Below are 27,647 nucleotides of genomic sequence, written 5' to 3'. Positions count from 1 at the left end.
AGCTGTTTTAAGATTACTTCCTCCTGATCACTTCTTTTCATTCCAAGGCAAGCACTACCTGGGATTAATGGAAACATCCTCTTAACTGGCCTTACTGCCTCTAGTCTACTCCCACTCTAGTCCCTCCTGAAAATGACTAAGTGGATCTTCCTAATGTGTTTCTTTGATTAGTCTTCAGTGGCTCTCCACTCCTGACCAAATTAAGTTCAGGCTCTCATTGCTATGGACCCAGCTTACCTTTCAATTTTCCTACTTCCTTCCTTTATATATCCAGGCCTTGGGCTTTCCTGACTCAAGCAGCAGCGACCATTTTCCCTCTCATCTATTAAAATCCTAGTTACGCTTCACAGCCTGAGTCAGGCAGGACTGGGTAAAACAAAGGACAGGAGTTTTTGAATTACTGAGGCCAAGTGCTCTCACCTGAATACAGAGATCATAATCCTCATATGAAGTCATGGTATAAAGCAAGTAACATTTGCTAATGATCTTGGCAGTTATCTTTCCCTCCCGTCCAATCAGCATTCATTGAACAAGAGTACCTTCAGTGTCCCCCCAAACAGATTCTGAAGTTCACACAAATTATAGTTTATGTAAAAATTTATTTGACCAAAATGTAGAAAAAGTGATACTATTACATATGATACAGTTGCAAGAATCTAAATGGAAAGTGTGGGTTTTATTCAATTGCACAATTTGCTAGTGTACCTTCTGGGTAGTGTGATGCTTAATAAATAGGAGTGAGGGGTAGAGGACTTGGATAAGCTAGAAGCAGGGTGATTTTATCAGAATTGTAAACTTGAGTTGGCCCCCACACTGCCGGGGAATGTGGAATGTTTCAGCTCTGAGATGTTAACCAAGAAAGCAGAAATATAACGAAGCCAAAATGTGCAGCCCTGCCTACAAAATACTCCATATCCAGTTTAATCAGGAGTTTCTTGGTCTTTTATTAACTTGGTCCTGAAGAAGGACTTAAAGTCCTACATAAGTAAATCTTCAGTTTGCCATTCCCTGAAGTATAAAGGAGATGAAGCTAGGCCGATTATCTCTACTTTGCTGTCAGAGAGGCCCCTTCCACCCAGTATTTGTTAACAAATGCTCAGTTATTGAAGGCTAGTGGTCTTCTTGATAGGACTTCTCTGAATAAGACTGAATTCTACCACATTCATTCCTGCTGAGGAGATGGTCTCAGATCACAGCAGACAAGCACAGGTCATTACTGGAATAAGCTATCTGCTCCTCAGAGAACAACTTTAGAATGAAAGGAACATGAAGAAGAGCCTAACATCAAGGATCTATCCAGAAAATACTGGGGTAATATGATTATGTCCTGAGCATTCTCATGCTGACTGCTCAGAAGATGTTTGTTCTGCATGGTAGAGTGTGGGAAAGAGCCAAGATGATTAGGTTAATCTGTCTATGGTTTAAGACTTCCACAAAGCCAGCCCCCTCCCCGTGGCCTTTTTTTTTTTTCCCCCCCTCTGGATGGAAAATCCCTACCCATATTTTAATGTGATGGTCCCTGGTTACCTGTCATGTGACCAACAGTGGCCCAGAAAGTTATACATTCTTTAGCCTTCTAAGCTGACCCATGACTAGATACTGGAGTTGTTTTTGAAAAGTATAGGGTTGTCTATTTTCCCAGGAACCAAATGCCCTCAGTCTTAAGAGAGTATGCTCAATATAAAATACCCTGCCTACCTTATGAATAAATGCAACTTAAGGATAAAAATAGAGCTGAAAAAGCTGGTGCCTTTTGAAAAAAGGAAGGAATTAGATTTAACTGGTGCACAAAGCTTCTCTGATACAAAATATTTGGTCATATATTCATAATTTGCTTGACATTTCCAGCAAAGCGAAGATTTCAATGGCAAAAGAAACTTCTTACAAGAGAAGAGAAAGACACGGAGCTCTGGTGTTTCTGTTGGAACAAGACTCTTCTGTTTTGGTTATATACAGTTAAGTTCGTTTAGTGTCTGATCCAGTGTCTGATGTAAGCCCACATTCTCTTCTTTGGCCTGGGCAAGTTTTTCTGGTGAGGATTAAGAGTAGGGGAAAAAGAAATTAATAAGCATCATTGTTAAGGAGGAAAAGGTTTCTAAACTCCACAAACTGTCACAGTGAAGTCATAACAGAGAAAGTACTTAACATTTTAATTATTGCAGAATACCACGGAATAACAGAGATCAAGTATCAAATATGGGAGTCAGGGTTGCAAGATAAAACTACAGAGTCTTCAATTAAATTTGAATTTCAAGTAAGCAACAAATACTTTTTTAGGACAAGTATATCCCAAATGTTGCATGAGATACACTTATGCCAAAAAATCACTCATTGCCTATCTGAAATTCAAATTTAACTGGGTGTCCTATGTTTTCATTTGTTAAATCTGGCAATCTAGAGTTGGAACACCTGGACTTAGACCTCAGTAGTACCACTGAAATATACCGTTTAACCTTGCTAAGTCTCGGTTTCCCCATCTGTCAAGGATAAGAACCGCAATACGGGGCATGCAGATTACCATAAGGAACAAATGAGAGGTGCTTCAGAACTCAGGAAGTGCTACGCACATAAAACATAGTCGTAGATACAGGAAACAGTACATCCCCCACCTAGGGTCAGTTAATTAGCCTATGGTAGGAAATTATAATCCCGAAATCCATTTTTTCTTTGGAGGTTTTGGGAACGGCCATTGAAATTCCAAGCATAATCGTCTTATTGTGTCTGTGCATCCATAGCCATGGAGTCAAACCTCAGATAAATGCAGCGTGACTGAAAATCTAAGTCAGACTACAGGTGAGTTATTAAGTGACCAGGCTGATAAAATAAATTTTCAAAAACCGAAAAAGTGAGATGCCATTTAGGGCTAGGCACAACAGCGATCAAGACAGAACTGGTTTGCCGTGAGTGATGGCCGATAAGAGGCGAGGCCAAAAATCATTAAAACACTGGAGGAAAGCAAAATGCCTCATAAACTGTGATAAGATCAGCTTGGAAATTTTCAGAAAGAAAAAAAAATGACTGCAGAGATGGCAATCTTTCAACTAGAACGGCTCAACCTTTCATCTCACGAGGCACTGAAATATACCAGGTCTCCCTATAATCGGGCAGATTCTGTGAAAGAAAAGCACAGCGAGCCACGTGGGTCTGACTAATGTGGATGGACAGTATCCACTCCGTGGTCTCCCCTACGCCTCATGGACGGAGCCACCACTTGTGTTTTGCAGAAAAGCTAAGCTGCTTGTGCAAGGTCCCACAGGGCTGAGATTCAAACCCAGGTCTCCCCGCTACAAATCCTGACCACATGTCACCTTGCCACTTGGATTCCCTGGCATCTACTTTGTATTAGATCTAAGAGAAAACAAAACAAAACAAAAAAATGCCTTTCCCGTAAGGTATCAATTGTCCTCGAGAAGTGTGACAGACCCCTAGACCGTCAACAGGTGGTCGGAGGTCACGTTAGCCCAAATCTCTGTAAATGAAGTTCCACTTAGGGGCTTAGTTAAGTGGAATGACTGGATAAGTAGGGCTGCAGTTATTTCAAAGGGTGGAGGCCACCTACATCTGGAAAAACCCCAGGAACAAATATAGTGAGCAAACAAAAAAACACCCACCCCTTCATAGCCCAATGTTTCCACAGTCCTGAGTATGGCCATGTCGGCGGGGGGGGGGGGGGGGGGAGTGGTTTATGCAAGAGTTCACGGTGGATGGGAGTTAGGAAACCGGGGAGAGGCTGAGGTTGGAAGGCTGTGAATAGTTGGAGGGAGATGGATTTGGGAGGCATGAATATAGAGAACTGGGACAGAGGTTCCTACCTGAATAAAATTACAGGATGAGGAAAAATAAAGCTACAGTGACCAAAAATTGTTGCTCTAATTGGAGATCTCCATGCTGCTCTCAGGTTCACGGGGGGGGGGGGGGGGCAGTCTAGAAGACACGCGTGGACATCAAAATGGCAGTGCTTCTGGGATAATTTATGGTGGTGGTGGTGGTGGTAGTGGGGTGCAGGGGACAGTAGATAAAATATTTAAAATTTGGTTTCTTGTGGAAAAATCTATGAGCTTTCGGTCAGTATATACATTATCTCTTAATACCCACAGGCTAACTTTAAGAGTTCTCACCAAACCAAAGCAAGGTTCTTGATTCGAGTTAAATTTAAGTATGAGGAGATAGCTGTTACCATCTCAGGCAACTTTGAAACTCGGGAATGAATCATCTCTTTCTGACTTTCCAGCAGCTTCCACCCCCTTTCCCTGCTAATGGGATGCGTTTTCATCCCTTGTGTAGTTGTTTTCTAAGGGCAGAGGATAGAGGTGAGGCTCACTGGTGAACTTCCTCCCAAGACCCAGGGCTAGATAGATGTTCCACGAACAGTGAAGACACCGGGAACCCCGGACACCACTCTCAGAGGGTAACACAGAAAACAAATGCGAAAAGGAAGAAAAAGGAGACCAGAATGCCACTGCCGCTTTTTTGAAACCGTAAGTCAAACTCCATTCAAGACGAGCCTCTCTTTAGACAGAGGCCTTCCAGTTTTTGCAAGTTCTGCTGACTCTATCAAGCTCCTTAAGGGGCTGGATGAGTCCCCATTCAAAAACAATTTCTATTTAAGGAAAAACTGCTATTGGCGTGCAGATATAGTTAGCTAGCACATTTTTGAGAGCTCATGCCAAATTGGCTTTTGTTTTCATACAGGCACAAAGCATCACGTGGGCATCATTTTCCTTTTGAAATGAGCTCCCCATCTGAACCACCCACTTTCTGTTGTAGCCACCGTCAAGGGCATCACAGCTACGGCTCAAAAGCGGCAAGTGAAGGAAATGAAAATGAGGGTCTGGGCACAAGGAGCGCCTGTCTTTATTTCAGTCACACAGTCACAGACATAGCAGAGGAAGGCTTGAAAGACCAAACCAGGAGGCAGGAAACGAGCTTCTAGAAGCCCACGGGAAGTGTAGGCACCACAGTGAGAAGGCCAACTTCGGTATTGCTAAGACATAGGATGGCACCCCAGCTCCCTCTTAGAGAGACGTCATGTCGTTGAGAGCATGATCCAGTTCCTCGCTGATAGCTTTGTACTTGAGCTTCTGAGCATATAGCTCGTCTAGAGGGCGGAGGTCCCCAGGGATAGAGTTCAGAAGAAGAGGTACAGGGAACAGAACGAGAGGGTCGGAATGGAGTGCCACAGATGAACAATGAGAGGGAGAAAAAAAAAAAGTGAGAAAACAAAGTATGAACCAGAAGAAAGTTGTATCTTACGTAAAACAGATGAGGAAGCAAAAGATTGACAGAGTGGTTGCTAAGTGGTTTGAGGCTCTGCGGGGAATCAGCCATAAGAAACCTTTAAAAGAAGAGGGACTAGAAATGGACACAGCTTCTACCCCCAACCCTCTGCCCCAGGTTATTTCTGACTTGCAGTGATGTCACCCAGTCCAAAGGTTATACTTTGGGTATTTTCCCTTATACGGAAACCTCGCCTCCCAAACCAAACACTGGGACACATGGTCTGAGGAATAAGGCTGGCACCCTTTCTGAGTGAGACAGACGGTTTTAGGAGATTTTTTGTTTGAATCCAAAGATACTAGAATTTCCTGCTTATTTTATGAAGAACATGGGACAGAATTCCTTTTTTTTTTCTTTTTTTCTTTTTACAGTTGGAACTCTTCAAGAGATTCTGGGCTATGTGGGCACCAGACTTGCAGACAGGAGTCTTTATTCAGTCTCTACATTCTCTGTATTCAGTTTTCTCCTACTGTGATAAGCTCTGAGCTCTCTGGGAGAGAGCTTCTGTAAAAATGGAAGGCATTTTAAAAATGCAAGGCATCTCTCAGGAATGAGCACATTGAAGGAAATTCTAAAGGCTTTTTCAAACAAAATCAGCCATATTTGGGTCTCTGTATTCATACGTGGAGCCAATTAAGCTGAGAGCTTTTACTTCCTGAAAAACAGCCACCCCGGTCTGCATCGGACTTGCACTGTCCTGTTCCAGTGCCCCAGACCTCCAGATGGGCCCTCACTCTGTACTGCACTTTCCTAGGATGAACAAAGCCCAGCTCAGCCCTCCATAGACTCCTCCCCCCGGCAGCGGACTGTCACAAAGCTGGAGGCAGAGCAAGCGTAAGCAGATGGCAGTTTCATACCTTCCAGGTCATCAATTGTCTTTTCTAGTTTTGCAACCGTTCTTTCTGCAAATTCAGCCCGGGTCTCAGCCTAGAAGGAAAGAGAGGCCTCACTATGAGGGCTTCGAGACCAGCCTCGAGAGAAAATGGAACTAGCAAGGCATGATCGCACTCACCTCTTTCAGTTTGTCGGACAAAAGTTTGATTTCTTCTTCATATTTATCCTCCTTTTCAGAATACTGTGGGAGAAACCAAAACCGTACTTTAAAAAAAAAAAAAAAAAAAAAGGACAAAAAAACCAAAACAAAACACACAGAAGAAGGTAAGTTCTCTGTTCCTTAGAGAAAAGCAGGTGCTTGAAGCACTATGAACATGGCCAAGAAGCAAAGTGGAGGTGGCACCTTTCTAGGTAGAAGCAATGGGCCCAACACTCCAGAGGATCTGCACAGGAGGCCTCTGGGGTGGCACCGAGCTGAAGGTCGGGGCTGCATAAGTTGAGATGACACTGTGATGAGGACGGAGCAGAGAGCTGAATGAAAACACGTGCCACGTGGGGTCCTCCGCAGCCAGCCTGATGTTTCCAAGCCCGCTCCCCACCACCTTTCCCAAACACGTTCCACGCACTCTCTAGTCTCCCAGCCTTAGGCCCCCTGCCAAGCACAGGATGTTCCATCCCCCGCTGACTACCTATCAGAAATGATTTTTGTCTTGCAGGGTTCAACTCAGATTAGTATATATATATAGTATATATGTACTATATATAGCGATTTTACGGCCGCTCGCTAGCTGGCTAGATATCCTCAATCCCATTTTACAGATGAGGAGGAGAGTCACAGACAGGTTAAGTCATTGGTCGGGGGTCCCATGGCTGTGAAGTGACCACACCGTGACCGACTGGAACCGGACTCTGGAATCTGAGCTCCAGGCCTTCTTCCTGCTTTACAGCCCTTGTAAATGCCACCTCCTCGTGACACATTCCCCAGCTTTCCAAGGTCCCTCTGTTGAAGTCTCCAAGCACGTTATCACTGGATCAGCGTCTTCTACTCAACTACACTCTGAGCCTTGCAGAGCAGAAGCCATATTATCACTGTAAGGTCTACCCCCACGGCCTACGACCGCACTTGGCATGCCCACGTGAGCTAATGAGGCATGCACGTGAGAGCCACGTCACATATCCTCGTATCCCTGTGAATACTAATGACATAGCTCCAAACAAGACAGATACAGTCTCCGTTCCTAAACTTGCCATCTAGCAAGGAAGGCATGTCCTTAATTAATTAGGACAAATGTGATCAGCCATCATGATAGGAAAAGAAGTAGTGGGGCTATAAGTCGGGAAACCCCTAACCTGGGTGTTCAATGCACCTGGCCCGCAACAGGAGGTGGGGGGAGGGAGGAAGCGGGGACAGCGAATCCACGGGGCGGGCCACGGGGCAGGCCACAGAAGAAGGCGTACATTGCTCCTCACGTGCTTCTCTCTGGTAATGACTGCTTTGGGGACTATTTCAATCCCAAAAGCCCAAATCTGCGTCTCCTATCTGCTGCCCGGCCTTTTAGAGTGTATTTCTGGAGGATTCAAGGGATTCATCTGAGAGTGAGGCTCTGTACACAGTTAGGCTCAGGTCTCCCTAAGAGGAGGCTGACCAGGTAGGAATCTCACATTCCCTGTACACCCTCCTTGACGGTGGAGATAAAAGACGGTGCATGGGGTACCTGGGTGGCTCAGTGGGTTAAAGCCTCTGCCTTCGGCTCAGGTCATGATCCCGGGGTCCTTGGATCGGCCCCGCATCGGGCTCTCTGCTCAGTGGGGAGCCGCTTTCCCCTCCCCCACCCTGCCTGCCTCTCTGCCTACTTGTGATCTCTGCCTGTCAAAAAAATAAATAAAATCTTTAAAAAAAAAAAAAAAGACGGTGCAAAGACTACACAGAAGAAGGAACTGTAGCCACTGGACGTCCCTTTTTGTTGGGGGTGGAAAACCCTGCTGCTGGGCACGAAAGCCACCGTTATCAAACAGAAGTCAGCTCCCTGACGCCCCGGCTCGAACTCTCGTGCACCGTGAGGGGAAGGAAAGAAAGCCCAGCAAATCGCCAGCACCAAACCGACCACCAACCTTTTCAGATGCGGCCTCGAGTGACTTCAGATTGTTGGTGACATTCTTGAGCTCTTCTTCTAGGTCACCACATTTCCTGCGCAGACACAAAAGAAATTTATGTCCTATCCCCCGCTTAGAGCAGACAATTCCCCTGAAAGCTTTCAAGCAGAGGAATCCACGCTGCCTAGGGCCCCCGGAAGGAATGTGGGGAAAAATGTTAATGGCTTCTTGCTGAGCTGTAGTGCTGTGCCCTTATCCAGACCCCACGGTGCCTGGCAAATAGGCCGAGGAGTGTTTGGAAGATTTGTGTAAAGTGCTCCTGGGCTCTCGCCAAGGGTGAGGCAACAGGGACTTGTGAAATCTGTGACTCAGGAGGCTACCTGCGGAAGGTGTAAGGAAGAAATGGAATGCAGGAGGCCGGGAGACAGCAATTGGTTTGCAGCCGACGCTCCAGGACGCAAGCTCTGAATGGATCTGCGAAACTGTACACCGTACAGTTTCTTGTCTTGCAGGGTTCAACTCAGATTAGTATATATATATAGTATATATATACTAATGGAAACTCTCTCGGCATCTTGGGATGCTCCATGGAGCTGGATCCCTCATCCAAGGCCGAGGGGGGAGAGGCTTTTTGTGTGTTCGGAGCTTGCGGGACTGTGGGCTGGCTTTTCACTTCCCGCCTGCCACGCCCACCCAGGAAGGCGTCCCAGGCCAACGATGACATCAAGACAAGGCAGAAACGCTGACAGGGAAGCCCGCTTTCTGCAGGGAAGTGTTCCTTTAAGAAGGCACAGCCTCCTGAGAGATACCCTCTCTGGGAGAATGGGACTTCCGGGCTTCTCTGCTAGGGCCTGTCTCCCGGCTATTTCCCAATACCTCTGTGGGACGGGTGAGCACGTAGGCAGTGCTTCCCAGGGCAGTGAGAACAAAAGGACACTCTCTTGTCAGCCACGGCGGCAAAGGGGGAGGGCTCAGCTGGGAGTCCCAGGTGCCCATTCACTTGAGCAGAGGCCTTGAAGAGTCAGTCAATTCCCGACATGACAGCTCCCTCCCGCTCAGCACCCCAAGCCAAGCCGGGTCCCCTCTCCATCCTGCTCTGGCACTCACAGTTCAGACACCTCGGCACGCTCCTCCGCCCGCTCAAGCTCGCCCTCCAGGATGACCAATTTACGAGCCACCTGCAGACGGAAAGGATCGACTGAGACCCAACAACCGCATGTAGGAGGATGCCGCCCCCTGACCCTTAAAAAGACGGCAAAGCCGCGCCCAGATCATCTGCGAGCACCTGGGCCCCAGGAATGAGGCAGGCGGCGGGGGAAGCCGACCATGGAGGCCAGCAGAAAAGCCACTGAGCTTTCATGGTCTGAAGACCCATGATTCCCAATTTCAGCCGAAACACCCAGCTATGGGACAAAAAGTGATCCGATCGGTCGGTTTCTCCACTAAGTTAGACAAGTGTCGCAGAATTCCCCAGGCCCTGCTGGCGTTGTGGAAGATACGGCTTCCAGCAGCTGTGTCTGGAAGAACAGATGTGGACGCAGAAGGACAGATGAACTAACCCAAAGCTTCCTTTAGGCAGCCCCGGGCTCTCCCTATCACAGATCCGTTTCCTCCCCACTTCCTGCGGCTGCCCTCTGCCAGCCCCACTCACCTCCTCGTATTTGCGGTCGGCCTCCTCAGCGATGTGCTTGGCCTCTTTGAGCTGCATCTCCTGTATCTCCATCTTCTCCTCGTCTTTCATGGCCCGGTTTTCTATCACCTTCATTCCCCTGCAAGGAGCAACCTCGTCATTACCTCCGCACACGGGTTAGGCTCGTCACACACCTCTATGCGGCGGCTCGTCCAAACTCCTCTCCAAGAGCCATGCTCCGAAGAGGAAGCCGTATAGCGGCGCTTTCACTTCCCCTTCCCCTTCGACTTCACAGCTGCCCTATGAGGCACACCATCCCCACTTGACAGAGGAAGAAACGGAAGCACAGAGAGGCCAAGTAACTTGCTCAGGGTTGCGAAGCTCATACGTGGCAGAGCTGGGATTCAGACCCTGGTGATCTGGCTCCAGGGTCCGTGCTCCCGTCCTATACAGCCTCTCGCTAACTAGTACTGACAAGTACTTGTACCATGACAGTTACCGCGTGGGCCAGCCTGGCTGTGGGAATGATGGATTCTACTGCGCTGGGGGAGAAGGTGTGTACGTGTCACTGCAGGCTTTCCAGAAGGGAACACAGGGAACCACAGGAGGGTTTTAGAAGGAATGGAAACCAGAAAGATGAAGGGACTGCCGTGGGGAGACCAGGTAAGAGGCAGGTACCCACAAGGTGAGGGGTAAGGAGGAGCTGAACCGAAGTGGACAGGTCAAGTCTGGAGAGGACAGTGTCTGGGGATGGCTGGATATCTACAGGGCAGCTGGCTTTGGCCTGCACTGCTTGGAATGCACGAGTAAGACCAGATACCTCCCAAGAGGCCAACCCAGGATAACGTACTGATGTGTGTCATGCTTGCCCAGACTGGAGGACCATACATGTCTTGTTGCTTAAAAAATACGTCACTAGCATCCCCCGCTCACAGTCAAGACACCTTCACACCTGTACAAAGCCTTAAACTCAGCACAAGAGCAAGCTTGGGAAACCTTTGCAACAACTGGAAAGACCCTTGCCCAACCCGACGTGAGGGGCCGTGGAAGGACTCGAATCCAGACCTCCAGTTCCCAAGCAGAGAATTCTTTCTACCAAAACTAGCTGTCTCCTAACAAGGGCATCACCAAAGGGCTCTCGTGGTACGACACAGAGACGTGAGGGGCCTTCCCAGGCTTTCTGGGTTTGGTGAGATCCTAGAGGTGAGATGTCTGGCCAGCCCGGTCTGCCCATGAATATGGGCAGCAACTAATCCAGGCCCCAGGCACAGCCAAGAGCAACTTGTGATGACCAGGAAGCATCTGCTTGGCTGATGCCCACCCCAGTACAGACTGTTCCACGCTGCACAGGAAGAAATGTCCCGCATGGGCAACTGGCAAAGTCAGCCTCCAAGATTCCCGGGTTGGTTTTTCATCTCACCAGAGCATAATCAGAAATTAATCCTTCAGAGGAGCTTACACCAGGAACCGGTGGCGAAACGAAAGTCCTGGTGTGATTGCCGGCTAGATACACAATGACCACTGGCCGGGCCCACACTGTCCCCACACAAGGAGCCCATTTACCACCACCACACAGAGACGGCTGATTCTGTGAATGACACAATCTGCCCTCAGTCCTCCAGAGCCTGTGCCAAGGCATGAATTATCCTGCGCCCGAGGACGCAGCATCCCACCGGAGGCCCGAAGGCAGAGTGCATGCCCCTGAGGTGAGGAGTGCTATCAATTCCCAGTTGACTAATAGTGCTGCTCTGCGAGTGTCCCTGACATACAGTTGTCACTGTCCAGCTGCCTTAACGATCGATCATCCATGCAGATGCCCCATTCAAAGTTTCCATCTCCCGACCCCCTCTCCCTTCACCCGGAACTTGATACTCTGAGAACACCAGCGAGACGCACAGCAGCTCTCAGAGAATCCGCGAAGCAGCCGTCTGCAAATGGGTGGCCAGGGACAATTGTCCTTGCAGGCTTACATTGACCCATTTGTCAATTTTCTCTGCCTGTTGGGAGTTCTCCTACAGTCCATCCTGGCTCCAGGAGGTCAGCCACCTGGCGCCACGCCCACTTCTGAGAAGCACCCGCGGATGCCTCCAAGCCTGAAGCATCCTTACCTCTCGCTCTCATCCGCGGCCTTTTCGGCCTCCTCCAGCTTCTGCAGGGCCGTGGCCAGTCGCTCCTGGGCCCTGTCCAGCTCCTCCTCAACAAGCTGGATGCGTCGATTGAGAGCTGCCACATCCCCTTCGGCCTGGGGAGGTCAGAGGCGCAGATAGGTTAAGAAGTGAAAGGCTACCCCAGCATCCCGAAGTCGCATGGCATCCTTCCCTCTATTGACATGCTTCCCGCATCTCCCTCTGCCCGAGAAAGTCCACCCAAGAATGCAGGCAGAAAGGAATTCATGCTCTCATCTGGAGAACATGAATTTTCCATATGATCTTCCTCTGAAAATGTCTGGGAACTTCCACCATTCAACGACAAAGGTGTGTATCCCAGTAGAAGACAGGCAGTCAAGTCAACATGAAGAGTGCCTGGGAGAAGACAGTGCTGGCCTCTCTGGGATTCCTAGAGAACTGGGCCACCAAGCGCCCTGACTTACTATGGCATATAAAAAGCTCTGCTCCCAGTCACCTCAACAGTAAGATAAATTTAAGAGTATGGAACCCTCAGTTAAATGTTGGCCACACAACGTGTGGGCAAGGGGGACAGCACCCTCAGAACACCACCCTGAACTAAGCCTGGCCCAGAGAGGAGGGGACAAAAAGATTTAAGTAAGCAGAGAAAAGAAAACTTGGCTATGGAAGGGAAGCAATGTCTGAATGGTGATACTGGCTTTTTAAGGTATCTGCACCTACAAGGAAGGTAATAAGGCGGCGGACATAAAAGCAGGATCTCCGGGCTCAAAAAGCGCTCGGTCAGAAACCCTGTTTTGCCAATTTGTAGCCGAGTCGCATTGGGCAGGCTGCTTCACTGCTCTGAGTGCCCCCAACCCAGCCCCAGCACGGGGGAGACAGTAACTGAGGGTGTGGCATTGCACCTGCCAGGTGGGAAGTCCCATGATTTCACCTCATTTAATCCTCCGGTATTTTACAACGGGAAGCGGAGAGGTCCAGCTAGGGGCAGTCGTTCCATTCAGTGTCACAGAACTGGTGAGAAAACAGCTTCAGGAACCCCAGCCCACAGCTCTTCCCCGGCTGAGTCTATCCTGCGGAGTCCTGTGGGGGCTCTGAGGTCAGCCACCCTCCGCAAGAAATAGTGAGGAGTTGGTGAAATTTGACTCAACCGAGGGAAGATGTGTAAAGCTACACTGGCTTCTTCCCATCGAGACAATCTCTGAGTTGGGGGAGGCCATAAAAATTAGTAGGAAACCACTCCCTCCCCCGCCCCCTGAATTTATACAGACAAAAAACCAAAACAAAAACCAAAAAACACACAACAACAAAAAAACCAGGAGTAAAAGAATGAGACCAGAGATGCTGAAAAACTCAGTGACTCAGGAAACTGTGCTCAGCTCCAGGGTCTTAAGCAGCAGATGGAGGGAAAACTCTCACAGGTGTTTCTGATCGCCACTTCCTCTGAAACACCAATCTGGAGACTACATTAAAACCACCGATGAACTATTTTAAGAAATTCACCCACTCCTGCCAACAAGTGGGTGCTTTTTATTCTTTTTAATAACACAAATTTTAACTCCTTCAGCAACAGGGGCAGGAACTGATTTCCCCTCTCCCCCAATAGTACATTTAGCAAAACTGCCTAACCAACACCACTACCTAATTCTGGAACATTTCCATCACCCCACCGCCCCCAAGAAACCCCATCCCCATTAGCAGTCAAGGTATTGATTTTTAAGATCATACAAAAAGGTGCTTTATTCATGAGTTGTCTTTAAAAAAATGAAAGTGGGTCTATCCTTCTGTGGGGAATTCTGAATCCTGATAACCACGCTCTGGCACATTCTCAACTGTCTGGAATTGAAAGAATGCTGATACACATGACTATATCCGTGCATACATATATATATATGTATTTTTGAAAAACTGCTAGTCACTGCTAGTCATTTTGGGCTCCGCCCCTTCCTGCAATCAAAGCTTCTACACTCTACAAAGGATTTCCCTTATAAGGTAAAAGAGGCTTGCTAGATACATGTGGCAAAGGAACAGGAAGATGTCGGTTAATCACACAAAAATCTAAACGAAACCAGCTGTCGGGAGGCAGACCCAGAAGTCTGCCACACGCCGGCTCTTGGCTTTCTCCACAAGAGACTGAGAAAGGGTTTTTTTTTTCCTCCCTCTCTGGGCTCAGTTCCTTTGCCTGAGTACTTTCTTCAGACTTCCCCATTCTGACCAAGAGGAGCATGCTTTGAAAAGCAAACTTTTTAAGAAGTCCACAACTTTCCAAAAACATCCTTCCTCCCCACTGGACTGTCCTACTCCTAAGTCTTGGCTTGAGGCTGAGGGTCATTTTTAAGCAGAAGTAATTGTCCTCCAGCGAGATGACTTGGGATGAGATCAGAGGGAGTGCTCTGCCGGTTCCTTGTGTGAAAGAGGCCAAACCAGCTACTGTTTGAGGCTTGCACAGGTTTCTGGGGCCTCCTCACGCCAGAGCGGCCCTGACAGACCAAATGCTTCCACTCAGGCCAAGACAGGGGCGGTGTTGGGGCTCTTCTCCAGACTTGTCAACACCCAGGGCATCTTTTCCACTTCTGGGATCCCCACCCTCAGCCTCAACACTCCAGCCTTCCAGGGCCCTGGGGCTTCACGGTCTCCCCCAACTTTCTTGCACACCCAGGGCCCTTCTCCCAGCAAATCCTTATTCTATAATAATAAATGCTCGACTTCCATTTTGAAGCCTACCCCAAGAGGGAAGGGGGGCTGCTCCCCTCTCCTGCTCCCACAACAGAACACTGAACCCCTCTGCAATGCTATCCAGCCTTATTTGTACACCTCACACCCGTTAGACTGTGAGCTCGCCTAAGGTGACTGGGAGGAGGAAAAACAGCCATGAATTGAGCACCTACTATGCCCCATTACTCCCCAGACCCTCCCAGCTATCATAGGGGGTCGGCACTATTGTCACGGCTGCTTTACAAATGGGGAGACACGGCGCTAGGGGTTAAGTACCAAGTGGTAGGAGACGGCGTTAGAATGCGGGTCTCTCCCCAGCCCCAGGAGTTGCCACCCTGTGTCCTGCCCCAAGGGGCAGTCCGAGGACGGAGGGAGGGCGAAGAGAGCCCTCCTCCATCGGCCCCATTATCTGTCTCAGGCCGCGCAGCATGGAGCTGAGGCACACCAGACCGTGTTGGGTCGAGGACCCCGAGCTAACATTCCCAAGTTCTTTTGGAGAAAGGCGGGGTCCCGCGGCCGTCGCTCGGCGGTCGTTCCCGCGGGGACCAGCTGGGGAGGGAAAGGCCGGCCGCTCCGGGCTGAACTTCCGCCCCCCCCGCCAGGAGCAGACACGTCGCCGCCGCGCCCCTGGGAACAGCTGGGAAAGTTCAGCTGGAGCCGGGAAGCCGCGTAAGAGGGGAGAAAGTGCGACGCCCCCCCTCCCCGAGTCCGCGTCGGCTAGTCCAACCCCAGACAATGGAAGCTCAATGTTTCCACTCTCACTTCCCGCTCCAAGGTCCAGTCGCCCCCCACCCCACCCCACCCCTCCCGCCCAGGACCCCGGCGCCAGCCCGGAGTCAGAGGGCAGTGCGGCGCCCCACACAACCCCCTCCCCACTCCAGGATCCTGCGTCCTCCTCGGCCCCATCCCCCCATTACCCGCTGGGCCGGCCACGCCCGATCCGGATGCGGCGCCCCCTCCCCCGTCCCAGGCTGGGGAAAGAGGATGAGCGCGGAGAAAGGGGGTCTCAGCCCGCCCGCGGGAGGGGGCTGCGGGTCCGCGATCGGGGAGCCGCCAGGCCAAAGCGCACGAAGGCGGGCTAATGGGGAGCCCGGGGAAACCCGGTAGCGGCCGCCCAGAGCGGGCGGGGAGCGCGGGAAGCGGGCGGCGCGGGGAGAAGGGGAGAAAGGAGCGTGCGCTGGGCCCGGGGATGCCGGGGCGCGGGACCCGGACCCGGGCGCGGGCTCTCACTTTCTCGCGCCTCTCGCGCTCGCCGTCCAGCTCCCGCTGCAGGCCCTGCGCGCGGTCCTCCGCCTCGTCCGCCTGCTGCTGCAAGGCCTGGATCTTGCGTTTCACCGCCTCCAGGGAGTTGAGGCCGGCCATGGCGCGGGGGCGCGGAGGCGCACGCAGCGGGCGGCGGGCAGCGGCGGGCGCTCGGCTCGGCTCGGCTCGGCTCCGGCGAAAGCTGCACCAGCCGCGCCCCGGCCCCCGAGCCTTTGCCTGCGCCGGGGCCGCCCCCGCCTCTCCCCGCCCCCGGCCGGGCCGCCGTCGGGGCGATGAGGTCACCCGGCCCGGCCGCCGACGTCAGCACCGCTGGGGGAGGGCCTGACGTCGGCACCGCTGGCCACAGCTGCTGGAAAGTGCCCCTTTTCGGGACTTATTTGGAGAAAGCGCCGGGAGGCACCGCCTTCTCCTCTTCCTCCTCCTCTTCCTCCGGCGCTGCCCGCCCTCCCGGCCCCGGGGCTCCCGCCTGGCCCAGCCGCAGGCGCCCCCATTACTGCGCACGTACGTCGGAGGCTTTCTTTTCCGTGAGCTCCAGCTTCTCCTGGGCGTCTTTCAGGTCCTCGGAGTATTTGTCCAGCTCATCCTCCGTGCCCTTCAGCTTCTTCTGGAGGTGCGTCAGCTCCTCTTCCACCTGGGGACAGATGGGGGGACGTGTCAGCCTGGGGCCCACGTACCCGTGGCGCTGGGGCGTCTCCTACATTGACAAGAGTCCTCTGTCTCTCTGGGCCTCAGTTGCCTCATCTGCAAAACAGGGATAACCATACTGTGCACCCCTCAAATGCCCCCTGTTAATATGATTTTCACCTTCCTCCCATATCTTGGGATCAGCTGTGTATGGTTATCTTTGTGGGGGGGGGGGGTGTCCCGGATACTCTTCCAGAATCGATTGCGGCTTTTGGGAAACAAGTCCCTACACGCTTTCCAGAAACACATTTCAGTTTTGCATCCCAGTTTCAGGGGTGCGGGCTCCTGGGGATCCTGAGCTAAGCAGAAATAGGAGTCTTATACTCTGGGCCCAGACCTTCCCCCAAACCCCAGCCTGTCCCTCTCTAGTCCTGCCTCCTACACTGGCAGCCAGAGAAACTTTCTAAATGTATGCTTGCCCTGCTCCTGCCCTGAACTGCCATGGCTCCCCCTTGCCCAAGAGAGCGGTTCCCTGACTTTCCCACAAAATACTCTGAAAGTTTGGGGCACCCGGTGGGGGTGAGGGTGGGGGCGCTCAGTAGGTTAAGCCTCAGATTCTTCATTTTGGCTCAGGTCATGATCTCAGGGTCATGAACTCAGGGTAGTGAGATGGAGCCCCTAGTCCGGCTGGCGCTGTGTGGAGCCTACTTAAGATTCTCTCTCTCTCTCTCTCCCTATACCTCTGCCCCTTGCCCCCACCCCTGTCCCATGCTCGGTCTCAAACAAAATAAAACAAAACAAAAACTCTGAAAGGCTGAAGGGCTCAGGCCTGTCCCTCTCCTGTACTTGGGGGGCCTGGCTAGAAGAGAGCTAACCCTCAAAGACCACTTTCTTTGAAGGCTAAGGTTAAATCTTTAAAATTACCGCACATCTGGCTTGTGTTCATTTTAATAAAAATGTCCCCCACATTCTCTAGGTTTTCAGTTATGTTTATCCTGGGAGCCTTGCCCCTCTCTTGGCCTTCCTAGCTTGAAGAGCTCAGATCTACAGGATACAATCCACAGACCCCCTCACCTCTCCAACACCCTCCTCTGTACTGGTCAAGAGTCAGTTCAGGAAGCCTTCTCTGTCACCTCCAGGCTCCCTCCCCTGGCCTGAATTCTGGTCCAAGCTGGGTCAGTCCAGCTCATGTTTTTATCCGACTTGTGTCTCTGGTAGTTTGACCCCCTGGTTCAGTCAGTCCATGCTCCCAGCGTGAGCAAGCAGCCTTCCCTGGAGCCCTGCTTCATCCTCCTGCTTCCCTTTCCCAGCAGGAAGCCCAGAGAGGTCAACTGACTTTCTCCAAGATCCCCCCCCCCCCCCCCCCCGCCGCACAGGTCGGAACCCACTTCTGAACACACCCTTGTGCCAGTCTTGCTTTCCTTCGTCCCCTTCTGACTTCCCTCTTTTCTCTAACTTCCTGAAGAAGGTATGTTCTAGAAGCTGATGTGGCTTCTAGGTCAAGTTCTGAATCTGATCTGGGTTACACACTCACCCTAGATGAAGTGCAAAATGTGCCAGATGCTCTGTGTGTGTGTGTGTGTGTGTGTGTGTGTGTGTGTGTGTGTTTGTCCCTGTGCTAAATCTTTGTTTTGTTTTGTTTTAAGATTTATTTATTTGAGAGAGAGAGCGCGCGCACATAAGTGGGAGGGGTACAGGGAGAAGGAGAGAGAATTCTAAGCAGATTCCACCTTGAGTGCAGAGCCCAACATGGGGATTGATCACAGAACCCTGAGAACACAACCTGAGCCAAAACCAAGAGTCTGACGCTTAACCAAGTGCACCACCCAGGTGTCTCCCCATGCAAATTCTTAAAAGGCCTCCTGTCCTGTCTTCAAGGCCACTGAGTGTCCTACTGCTAAGCTAGGGGATGGGGAGGGGAGTGGGGGTTCAGAGGAGAAGGAGGGTGACAACAGCTCAAGCCTATGTCAGGCTCCCCAAGGCCTGATCTTGACCTTACTAGGCAGTAAGTCTAGATGCCTGGCTCCAAATCCCAGCTGTATGACCCCTTTTCTGGCCTCAGTCTTCTCATCTGCAAAATGGGAACCTTGTCGTGGTGATTTCTGAGTTCTCCAGCAGCTGCCGTGAAACTTCTGCCTTAACCAAGAAAATGAGCCAGTTTCCTTAAAGGCAGGTCAGCATGACCCAGTGTTCACCTGACATCCTTCTGGAAGGATCTGTGGGGTACAGCATTTACGAGGTGCCAACTCTGTGCCCAGCACAGTGCTGTCTTAACATGACAGAGTGAGAGCAAGTTCTGCGGCTTTGGGCTCATCCAGGTGTAAAGATGGGTGGGTTTTTCATGACATTTTCCGGCAAGGTTTGGCCAACAAGGGGTGGGGACTGGGATCACGTGGTGCGGGGGCCATGAAGCATTTAGAAAGTGCCAGGCACATGACACATACCGTCTCACTGAAGCTGCATGTCACAGAATGGTAAGCTGAGTCCTAACATGAGAAAGGGACTTGCCCCTGGCCATACAGACAGGGGATTTGAATCCTCATCAGACTGATTCCAAAGCTGGTTCGCCTGACTTCTAGGTTACACATGCCCGCTGCTCACTGACTTCCCACTGACCTTCCACACCCAGCAACAATGCCCACTCCTCCCGGGGAAGCCCGCCCTGCTGCCCTGGGCAGAGCCTCACCATGGCCTTGGACCTCCGCCCTGCCCCCCCACCCCAATCCCTGTCCCTCCCTTTGGCCCAGCCCTGTCTGCTGAGGCAGGGAGCGTCCCTCCATGTTTGGCTCTCTCTCTCCCAGCCTGCACTTCTCCAGAGTTGGGCCAGGCTGAGGTCACCCTGAGCCAAGCCCCAGCATCACCCAGTATGGGGCTAGGCTCAGTCCTCACCAAAGAAGTCCAGGGAAAGTTTGCACAATGAATTAGTGACACACCCCACAGCCTTCAGTGGTTGAAGCCAGGTAGGAAAAATCGATAAGACTGACACATATCGGGTTCCTTGCCCCGGCTCTGGACCTGGCTCTGGTCTCTGACAAGTCACTTCCTTCTCTGGGCCTCAGTTTTCCTGCCTGTAAAATGGCTGGGAAGGTCATGGACTGCACACCTTAGTCCCGGTAAATGGGGCCTGAGGACAGGGCTGAGGCAGGATGTGGGGTCAAAGGCCAGTTGTGGCGGATGTCACTGCCCTGGGAGGGGCGCGGGCAGGAAGTGGGAGGGCTGGGCCTCCTGGTCCTGTTTCCACACTGGACAAACAGGGCCTAGAATGGAGACTTTGCTGTGGGGTCCCCAAGGGGCAGGCTGGCTCCAGGACCCACACTCTGGCCTCCTGAAGTGTGAGGCACTCCAGGTAAGTCAAGTCCCTCATGGCATCCTGCCTCCGTTCCTAGGCGGGACAGGCCACTGGCCCCTTTGGAATGTGGCCTCTGCTTTGGGCCTCTGGAATCTTGGGTTCCATGCCTGGCCGTCAGAAGGTAGCCCATGCCCCCATTTCACAGATGAGACTGAGGGTTCAGAGAGAAGCAGCAATATGTCCTGAGTCAAAGTTAGAAGATCCAGCCTGGATTCAAGCACAAGTCCACCCCAGGGGGTGACTTCATGGGAAAACAAGAACAGAATGAAAACCCAGCTGGAGGCCAGAAAATCTGTCCCTGCCTTTTTGGCCTTACTAGGGGGCCTGAAGGCTTTGAGAAGCCTTCCCTTTTGAATGTGTGTCTGCCTTGGGAGACTGTATCAGTCACTCACAACTTAGTGAAAATTAGAGCCATAAACTTGCTTTTCTCTGAATCCCTAGCTGAGCCTCTCATGGCCAGGGTCGAAGAGTGAATGGAAGTGGGCAGCTCGGGCGGCACAAGATGGGTGTCTGCGTCTGCCAGGGAGGAAGGAGGAAGGGAGTGTGGCAGGGAGTGCTGGGGTGGGGCTGGCCTCCGAGAATGTGTCACGGGCTCTCAGGGAAGCCCTGGGATGCTGGGGGATGGGGAGGCCCACTGGGGAAGTAGGGCGGAGGGCCGGGAGGAAATAATCCTGCTTTTATTGAGTGCTTACTCTGCGCCAGGCCCAGGACAAGGGCTCCACCTGCAGTCACCTCTAATCCTTCCATGGCCGTGAGGGAAGCCCTGCTGTCACTTTCCTATCTCAAACATGGGGCCACTGAGGCCCAGACCCGTGAAGACCTTTGCTCCATGGGGCTCAGTGCCCCAGCTGTGAACACAGCCGGTCTGAGCTCAGAGCCTGATCTTTTTACCATCCAAGCTGGCCTGGCATATGGGCTGGGCTGGGCTAAGGCACAGAGTGTCGCTGTCCTGGGCGGTTCCCACGGTTTATCCGAGACCCTGACGTTCCTGAGGGTTGGGTGGTTAACCCTAAGGGGTGCCAATGAGTCCTGTGGGGGGCAGGGTGCTACAGAGAGAGCAGAACCCCCTTCCTTCCTCCCACTGGCTGATCTAGCCACCCAGACAGCTGACTTCTGCTCTGCTCCAGACCATGGCCTTGGGACTGCCTAGCCCAGGCCTCTGCCCACCAGTTGCATTAGCCTCCGGTGTACCCAGTTTCCAGAGCCTTCTTCAAACTTGTCTCCAGAGCTCTAGGTCCAAGGCCTCCGCCTGCCACTAGCACATCTGGGCTCCTGGCAGGGTTGGCAGGGGCACCAGAGATATGCAGGGATGCACTGAGATCCTCAGGTTCACCCCCAAATCTCCAACTGCCCCAGTCCTGACTCTCACCCAGTTGCCCCAGCAGCCGGACACAGCTGGTCCCACACTCGGCCACCCTTCCGGCACAGTCCCACCTGGGTCTGTCCTGACACGGGGACAGGGTACCCACACTCACACACAGCTCGGCACTGCCACCCTCACCACTACACACACGCGCACATGTGTACATGTGTGCACAGGTACCTGGGCACTGCCACACTCACCTGGACACTAAGGTACACACACACACACACACACACACACTCTGCAGGAACAATCACCTGACAAGCACACACATGCCAGTACAAGTACACTCACTTCGACACACACTCGCTCACCCTGACACACACATTCCATTGCTGCCATGTCAGCTTTGGCATCAGCACACACACACACACACCACCAGCCTCTCCTCGCTACACACAGGCCCACAGTGATACCAGCACCGACGCCCTCGCAAACGCCTGAACACATCCAGACTCCGCATCCCCACTTTCCAACAAGCACGCACTCGTGCCTCGGTCTGCACACACTCATTGTCACAGACACCTTTACCCTTCTGCGCTCTGTCCAGCCCAAACACGCACACACATGCGCACCACCTGTGCACACACAGAATGCCCAAGCACACAAATACACTCTCAGACACGGCATCAACCAAACACCCCATCTAGTACACACACCCCACGCTCATCCGCTCATCCCAACACCCCTACACGCACTCCAGCTTGCACACACATCCAGGCGCTCACAAACACCTCTCCTTTGCCCAAACGTGCTCGCTTACTCTCTCTCGCTCTCTCTCTCTCACTTTGCTCATCCTGGCGCTGTGGGGTGATGGTTGCCTCTCTCTCCCAGCTCAGGGACGCTGGAAAGACAATGGTCCCCTCACTCTCAGCCAGAGTGTCACCTGGTCCCTGCCCTGACTCCAGGCACCAAGGTTTCTGGAACTCCCACCTTGGATCCCAGAGCCTGGCGTCTGGAGCAGGGGTAGCCCGGAGAAGGCACTGGGCAGCCAGACCTGGCCTGGCGGACGGCCCCTCACCTGCTTGCACTTCTCCTCGGCGGCTTTCTTGTCGGACTCGGCCTGCTCTGCCCGGTCGATGGCGTTCTCCTTGTCCAGCTTCAGCATCTGCATCTTCTTCTTGATGGCCTCCATGGCTGGGCGGTGGGGCGCGGGCACAGAGGGCTCTGCGGAGGGGACTGCTTGACGGGCCGGGCCAAGTGAGCAGCCAGGTGGGGGCGAGGCCCTTATAGGCTCCCGGGCGCACCGCCCCGCTGCCAGGCGAGACCTGGAGGACGCCCAAGCCCAGGCCGCCGCCGGGCCAGCCGCCACTCGCTTGCTCAGGAGGACTTGGCCAGCTCACCGGCCGCCCGCAGCCTTCGCCTTATTTGGGCCTAGGATTTTCTCAAAGGGAAAAAAAAAAAAAAAGAAAAGAAAAAGAAAAAGCCCAACCCGTTTCCATTTTTAACCTGGTGACAGAGGTCCCTGGTGGGCATGTGGACACAGCGCTGGCTCAGGAGGAGGATCCTGGTGGCCTTTCAGCCGGCCTCAATTTCCCCATCTGTGCTGGGGAGCACAGAAGAGGGCTTGGGTGTGGGTGTGGCGTAGGGGCGAGGTGGGGTGAGGAGGCACCCGTCGTCCCCTCCCCTCCCCTCTGGTCTTGCCTCCATTTTCCGCTCTGTCCCAGGGGCTCCCTGGGTTACCCCCCTCTTTCTGGTGAGTCTCTGACTCATCATCTTCTCCCTCCATCTCTTTTCTGATGAGTGTCCCTCTGTCCCTCTCTGTTTCTGTCTGTCTCTCTCCATCTCTCTGTACCTGTCTCTGTGTCTCTCCACCTTTCCATGTGTTAATTTCCCCGTCTCCCCGTCTCTTTTGGTCTTGTTCTCTTGGACTCTCTCTGTATCTCTTTGTCTGTCTGTCTGTCTCTCTGTCTATCCTTTCAGGTTCCCCCTGTCCTTCTTTCTATCTGTGTCCTCCTGTCTGTCTCTCCGTCCTCTTCTCTGCCCCTGCAGGCAGGCACCACCAGGGTGAGATTGACCTGGATCACCTCTTGGAAATCCTTGGAGCCCAAGACAGGCCCAGACCAGGCCCTGATGCCATCCTGAGATGGCACGCCCTCCCGTCCCCGCTCCGTGCCTCTCTGTGGCTCCCCAACACCACTAGAACAGGAGGTAGCCTTAGCTCAGCTTGTCACTCAGACTCCTGTCCGTTGCTCCCTCCTCAACTCTCCCCAGCGGTGTTTCCCAGGCTGGGCTGTGCTTTCCCCACCTCCAGGCCTTTGCAGGTAGGGTACCCCCCAGCTGCCCCATTACGCTGCCCCTCTGTCCTCCAGCAATCTGCCTCCAGAAAGGTGTAGTCGCTCATTCTTTTGTGTGATGAACACAGAGAGCTTTCCCGTGCTGAGCCCCCGCGGCCCATGCTCAGAACATGGCATGTCCTACCATTACCGTTATTTGGTTATCGGGTTAGAACTATGAGCTGCTTTGGGGCAGGCCTGTGCATCAGTCATGTCTGTGGCCCCTGAGTACCTGGCCTCCAGAAGATCAGAGAACCCTTGTTAATTAAAGTGAACAATTGCCCCTATACATTCACACGCTCTCTCGCACACATTCACACCCCCCCCCCCCCCACAACGCCCCTCGCTCTTCTCCAGCTAGGAAACTAGTCATCTTTTAAAGTTCAGATCAGAAGGCTCCTCCTCCAGAAAGCCCTCCTGGACTCCTAGACAGCTGGACCCTTAGCCCCAACATCAAAGCTTCTATGTGGGATGAAGTAGGAGTAAGGCTTCCATGTTTCCTGCCCAAGACCACAGAAGGACTGGGATAAAGAGGGATGGGTCGGTGGCCAGCACCACTGGGGAGCATGGGTGTCTGGCCCAGATAAAGAGTCCCTGCTTCTTTCTGCCCCCCAAACCAGCTTCCTTTTCTTTGTCACATTGAGAATTCCTGTCCCTCCCCCATCAGCATGGGGGCCCAAACAGTAGCAAGGAGAACATTCTGGAACTTTTCTCATTCTCCAACAACATTGGCTTGTCCCCACATTCAGGAATCCAGGGGGCTTGGCCCAGATCCCTCCCCAACTCTGTCTCCATCTCTCTCCCTTATCCCACCCCTCCCCACGTCCTGGCTGTGCAGATCCGGTTTCCTCCTAGGATACAAGCAGACCGTCATGCTTGCATCTTGAAGAGTGTCCGTGATGACTGAAAGACTGGGGACAGATAATGAAGTGCTGTGCCCAGTGCCATCCTGAGCACTCCACTCAGAGCATCTCATTTCAGCCTCCCTGAACCTTAAGACCTAGAAGAACGGGTTTATTCCCATTTATAGAGGAGGAAGCTGAGGCCCAGAGTCACTCACCCGGGTCACCCAGCTTGTGAATGGCAGAACTGGAACCTCACCCAGCTGCCCCTAGACAGAGCTGGAGAGACGTCCTAAGACACCCTGCCATGTCTTTCTGCCCTTCTTCTCCCATCCTCTGACTGTCTCAGACGGGGTCATCAGAGGTCATCTCCCTCCCCACATCCTCCCCTCCCCCTGCCTCCTGGGAGTCCCTCGAACCAGCCTTACCGCAGGTGTTGTGGCTAATTCCAGGCCTGACACCACCAGGTCAGGAAAAGGATCCCTCCCTCAGGAGCTGTCAGCTAGCTCGGTGGCCTTGTAGGGTAGACCCTTGTCTCTGGAATGTCCTCTTGCTCAAGGAGCTCCCAGAGGTGGAATCTGATGCTGGGAAGGGGAGAAAGAGGCTAGAAATGGTGTTAGAGCCCAGCTGTGCTCCCTGCCCTGTAGCCTCGGGAGCCAAATTATCCTTACAAACGATGCCCTCTCTGTGTGTCTGCCCCCAGAGACACCCAAGGAGGGCTGGCCAGGGCTAAAAGGGTCATCCAGGGCTCCTGGAGTCCCTGGCCCAGCTGTCCAGGCTGTGGGGCATGAGGGGGGTGGAAGCTGCCATTTATAGCTCAGAAGGAGTGAACTCCCCTCCCGACAGTGGGATCAGAGGATGGTGGTGAGCGTAGTGACCGCTGCCATTGTGGCCACCTCACACCCATGAGACTTAGGGTCATTTATTGAGCATCTACTACATGCCAGGCACCATATGGGCTTAGGAAGACATGATGATGGACCTGACTCAGCCCAGGGAGTAAAATGACCAATAGCTGCGAACAGTTACGGCATTCATTATAATAATAGGGCGGACTGCTGTCTTAGGTTGGGCTCCCCCAGAAGAAGATGCTGAGGCAAGAATTCAAAGGCAAGTAATTTAATTGGGAGGCAACCCAAGGAGACATGGGTAGAGGGTGGGAAAGTGAGACAGAGAAGGAAAAGAGGTCAGTAAAGGAAGGCTGCCATACTGAAGCCGGTCACCTCTTTGCACAACTGGGGCATAGTCCCGCCCAGCACCTCTGGGGGTGCAGCGGAGGACACACTTTTCATAGTTGTAGGGACTGAGGGGCAGGGAAGCTGGGGTATTTATCCACCAGTCCCCGTCCTCCTTGGTTGAAGGCTGATTGTGTCGGGGAGTGGGTGCCCTTGCCAGGGGTACCCTTCCCACCCCACCCCCATGTAGGTTTAAGAAGAAGGAAGCCCTTCATGCCAGAGGAGCAGTGGGAGCCAAGGGCCCCTGGGTAGGCAGTGAGCATTTCCGATAAAATGTTAATGGAGTATACAATACAGGGATTTCCTGATTGGAAAGTGGAAGTCAGGAAAGCCTTCCTGGAGGAGGTGGCAATTGAAGTGAGGTCCGAAGGAGGACTGAGAGGTGAGGGAGTAGAAACAGGTGTTGCATATATAAAGTCCACAGGTGAGAGGGTCTGAGAGGGGGGTGAATGTGCCTTGATGGTGAGGAGCCAGGTGAGGAGCGTGGTAGGTGGGAGATGAACCAGCAAGGGTCAGGTGACAGAGGAGAGTATCGGGGGGCCCCTGATTTGTCTTCTGGAGGTTGAGGCATGCGGAGAGACTGCAGGGGCCAGAATGAACCTAGTATTGGTTGAAAAGAGCAAAGATCTCATCTTGCACTCTATGGAGTCTTGCTTGTTGAATAATAACATGACAACTGTGATAATCAAAGTGGCACTGGCTAAGGATGACCCAGAGTGTATGCTGGGTGGGTCACATGCAGGGTGTGTGTGTGTGTGTGTGTAGTATTTGTGTGAGGAGAGAGTCATTGATCCTTTACCCAGATCCTTGTATAGTGACCTTGGAGACCCCCCACAAGGAAGCTGCTCACCACGGTCACACAGCGGGCACATGGCAAAGCCAGGATTTGAACCCAAGTCTGTCTGATTCCCTGAGTCCTGAAACCACTACCACTCCAGCCCTGCTGCCCTGTTTACTAAGTCAGTAGGGGGAGGAGGGACCAAAGAGCCCTGTGTCCTCCCAGAAATCTCTGAGACAGGCTCCAAGGGAACTGTGTGGGTTAGAGAGCTTGCCCACAAATGCCGAAAAACAGGCATGACCACAAGCTCTGTGGCATTGTCATGCTAATTAATAATAATTATAGTTAACACCGACATGGCTCTCAATCTGCTCACACTCTTCTAAGTGCCTTGCATATATAAGCTCATATATTAATTTTCACATAACCCTATGAGATAGGGGCTATTACCATTTCCATTAAATAGAGGAGAAATTGGAGCACAGGGAGGTCAAATACTTGCTCAAGGTCACCCAGCTAAAAAGTAACAGAACCCAGAGCTGTCTGGCTTTAGAGTGTATTCATTGAACCACTGCACTGTATCCTGAGCAGCCTTCCGTGCTTGACCTCCAACCCAAATTATCCTTACAAACGATGGCCACCCCCTATTGGGTCTCAATGCTATTGCTATTCAGAGACAACTTTCTGCGACTTTGGCATTTCTATACAACTCACAAGCAGTGGCGTGGGGAGTGTTTTATTCTGGCTATCTTTTCAAGGATGTTTGTATAGCAAACAGCTGTGGGAGACAGAGTTTCTTCCTGCAGAGCAGAGGGCAGGCTTATTTGCTGTCCATATAATAAAGATAATGCCTCCCTCTGAGATAAGGGTAGAACAGGTTTGTTCGTAATCTACTTCTCAGCTTGGAATTCCTCGGCCGTAGTACAAACACGGTTTGCCTCCATTGCCTATCTGCGTCCACCTGTATGGTCTCTGTGGGACTTAGGAGGAACTGGCACAAACAGGAAGTTTATGCTGCTGGCACCACAAGTAATAAAGTCTTTTGTCTCTGGCCCTGGAGTCTCGTGTCTTCTGCCAGCATCCATAGTGATGGTAGGTTAAATTGTCAGCTAGTAAGTAGGGTGAAATCTCAGACCCTTCATAGTTCTTGATACCTCGTTGCTCTCTCTGATGCCGCTTGTCGCCAAGGTGTCTCTTATGGAATGCTGGAATACCCTGTTGAGGTCTCACCTCTGCTGCTGCCT

General features: G+C 52.3%; 1 protein-coding gene across 4 annotated transcripts; it reads right to left on the bottom strand.

Moving 5' to 3' along the window:
* Positions 1-579: 579 nt before the first annotated feature.
* TPM4 (tropomyosin 4) lies at positions 580-22,473 on the bottom strand. 4 transcript variants are annotated; one of them, XM_059160335.1, is made up of 9 exons: positions 22,294-22,464; positions 16,442-16,567; positions 11,944-12,077; positions 9,857-9,974; positions 9,313-9,383; positions 8,224-8,299; positions 6,290-6,352; positions 6,135-6,204; positions 580-2,029 (listed from the first exon to the last, which is right to left on the bottom strand). In XM_059160335.1, exons 1-9 carry the CDS (start codon positions 22,405-22,407, stop codon positions 1,947-1,949), a joined length of 855 nt encoding a protein of 284 aa, XP_059016318.1. In that variant the 5' UTR covers positions 22,408-22,464; the 3' UTR covers positions 580-1,946. The 4 variants fall into 4 exon arrangements, with proteins under 4 accessions (XP_059016318.1, XP_059016319.1, XP_059016320.1 ...); XM_059160337.1 differs by lacking the exon at positions 580-2,029 and adding an exon at positions 4,825-5,098 and having other exon boundaries at positions 22,294-22,473; XM_059160336.1 differs by lacking the exons at positions 16,442-16,567; positions 22,294-22,464 and adding an exon at positions 15,904-16,174.
* Between the last annotated feature and the right edge of the window lie 5,174 nt (positions 22,474-27,647).

The sequence above is a fragment of the Mustela lutreola genome, chromosome 2, assembly GCF_030435805.1.
Source record: "Mustela lutreola isolate mMusLut2 chromosome 2, mMusLut2.pri, whole genome shotgun sequence".
Classification (NCBI taxonomy): domain Eukaryota; kingdom Metazoa; phylum Chordata; class Mammalia; order Carnivora; family Mustelidae; genus Mustela; species Mustela lutreola.
Note: the sequence above shows the minus strand (reverse complement) of the source record. Positions and strands in the feature narration are given on the sequence as shown.

What these genes read in the sequence shown, in the direction of transcription:
- TPM4 (XM_059160337.1), bottom strand. Translation starts at nt 22,407, where the DNA reads ATGGAGGCCATCAAGAAGAAGATGCAGATGCTGAAGCTGGACAAGGAG. An exon ending in CGGAAAAGAAAGCCTCCGAC is followed by an intron (nt 12,078 to 16,441) that starts GTACGTGCGCAG and finishes TGACCTCCCCAG; the next exon opens with GCCGAAGGGGATGTGGCAGC. An exon ending in GACAATTGATGACCTGGAAG is followed by an intron (nt 5,099 to 6,134) that starts GTATGAAACTGC and finishes TCCGCCCTCTAG; the next exon opens with ACGAGCTATATGCTCAGAAG.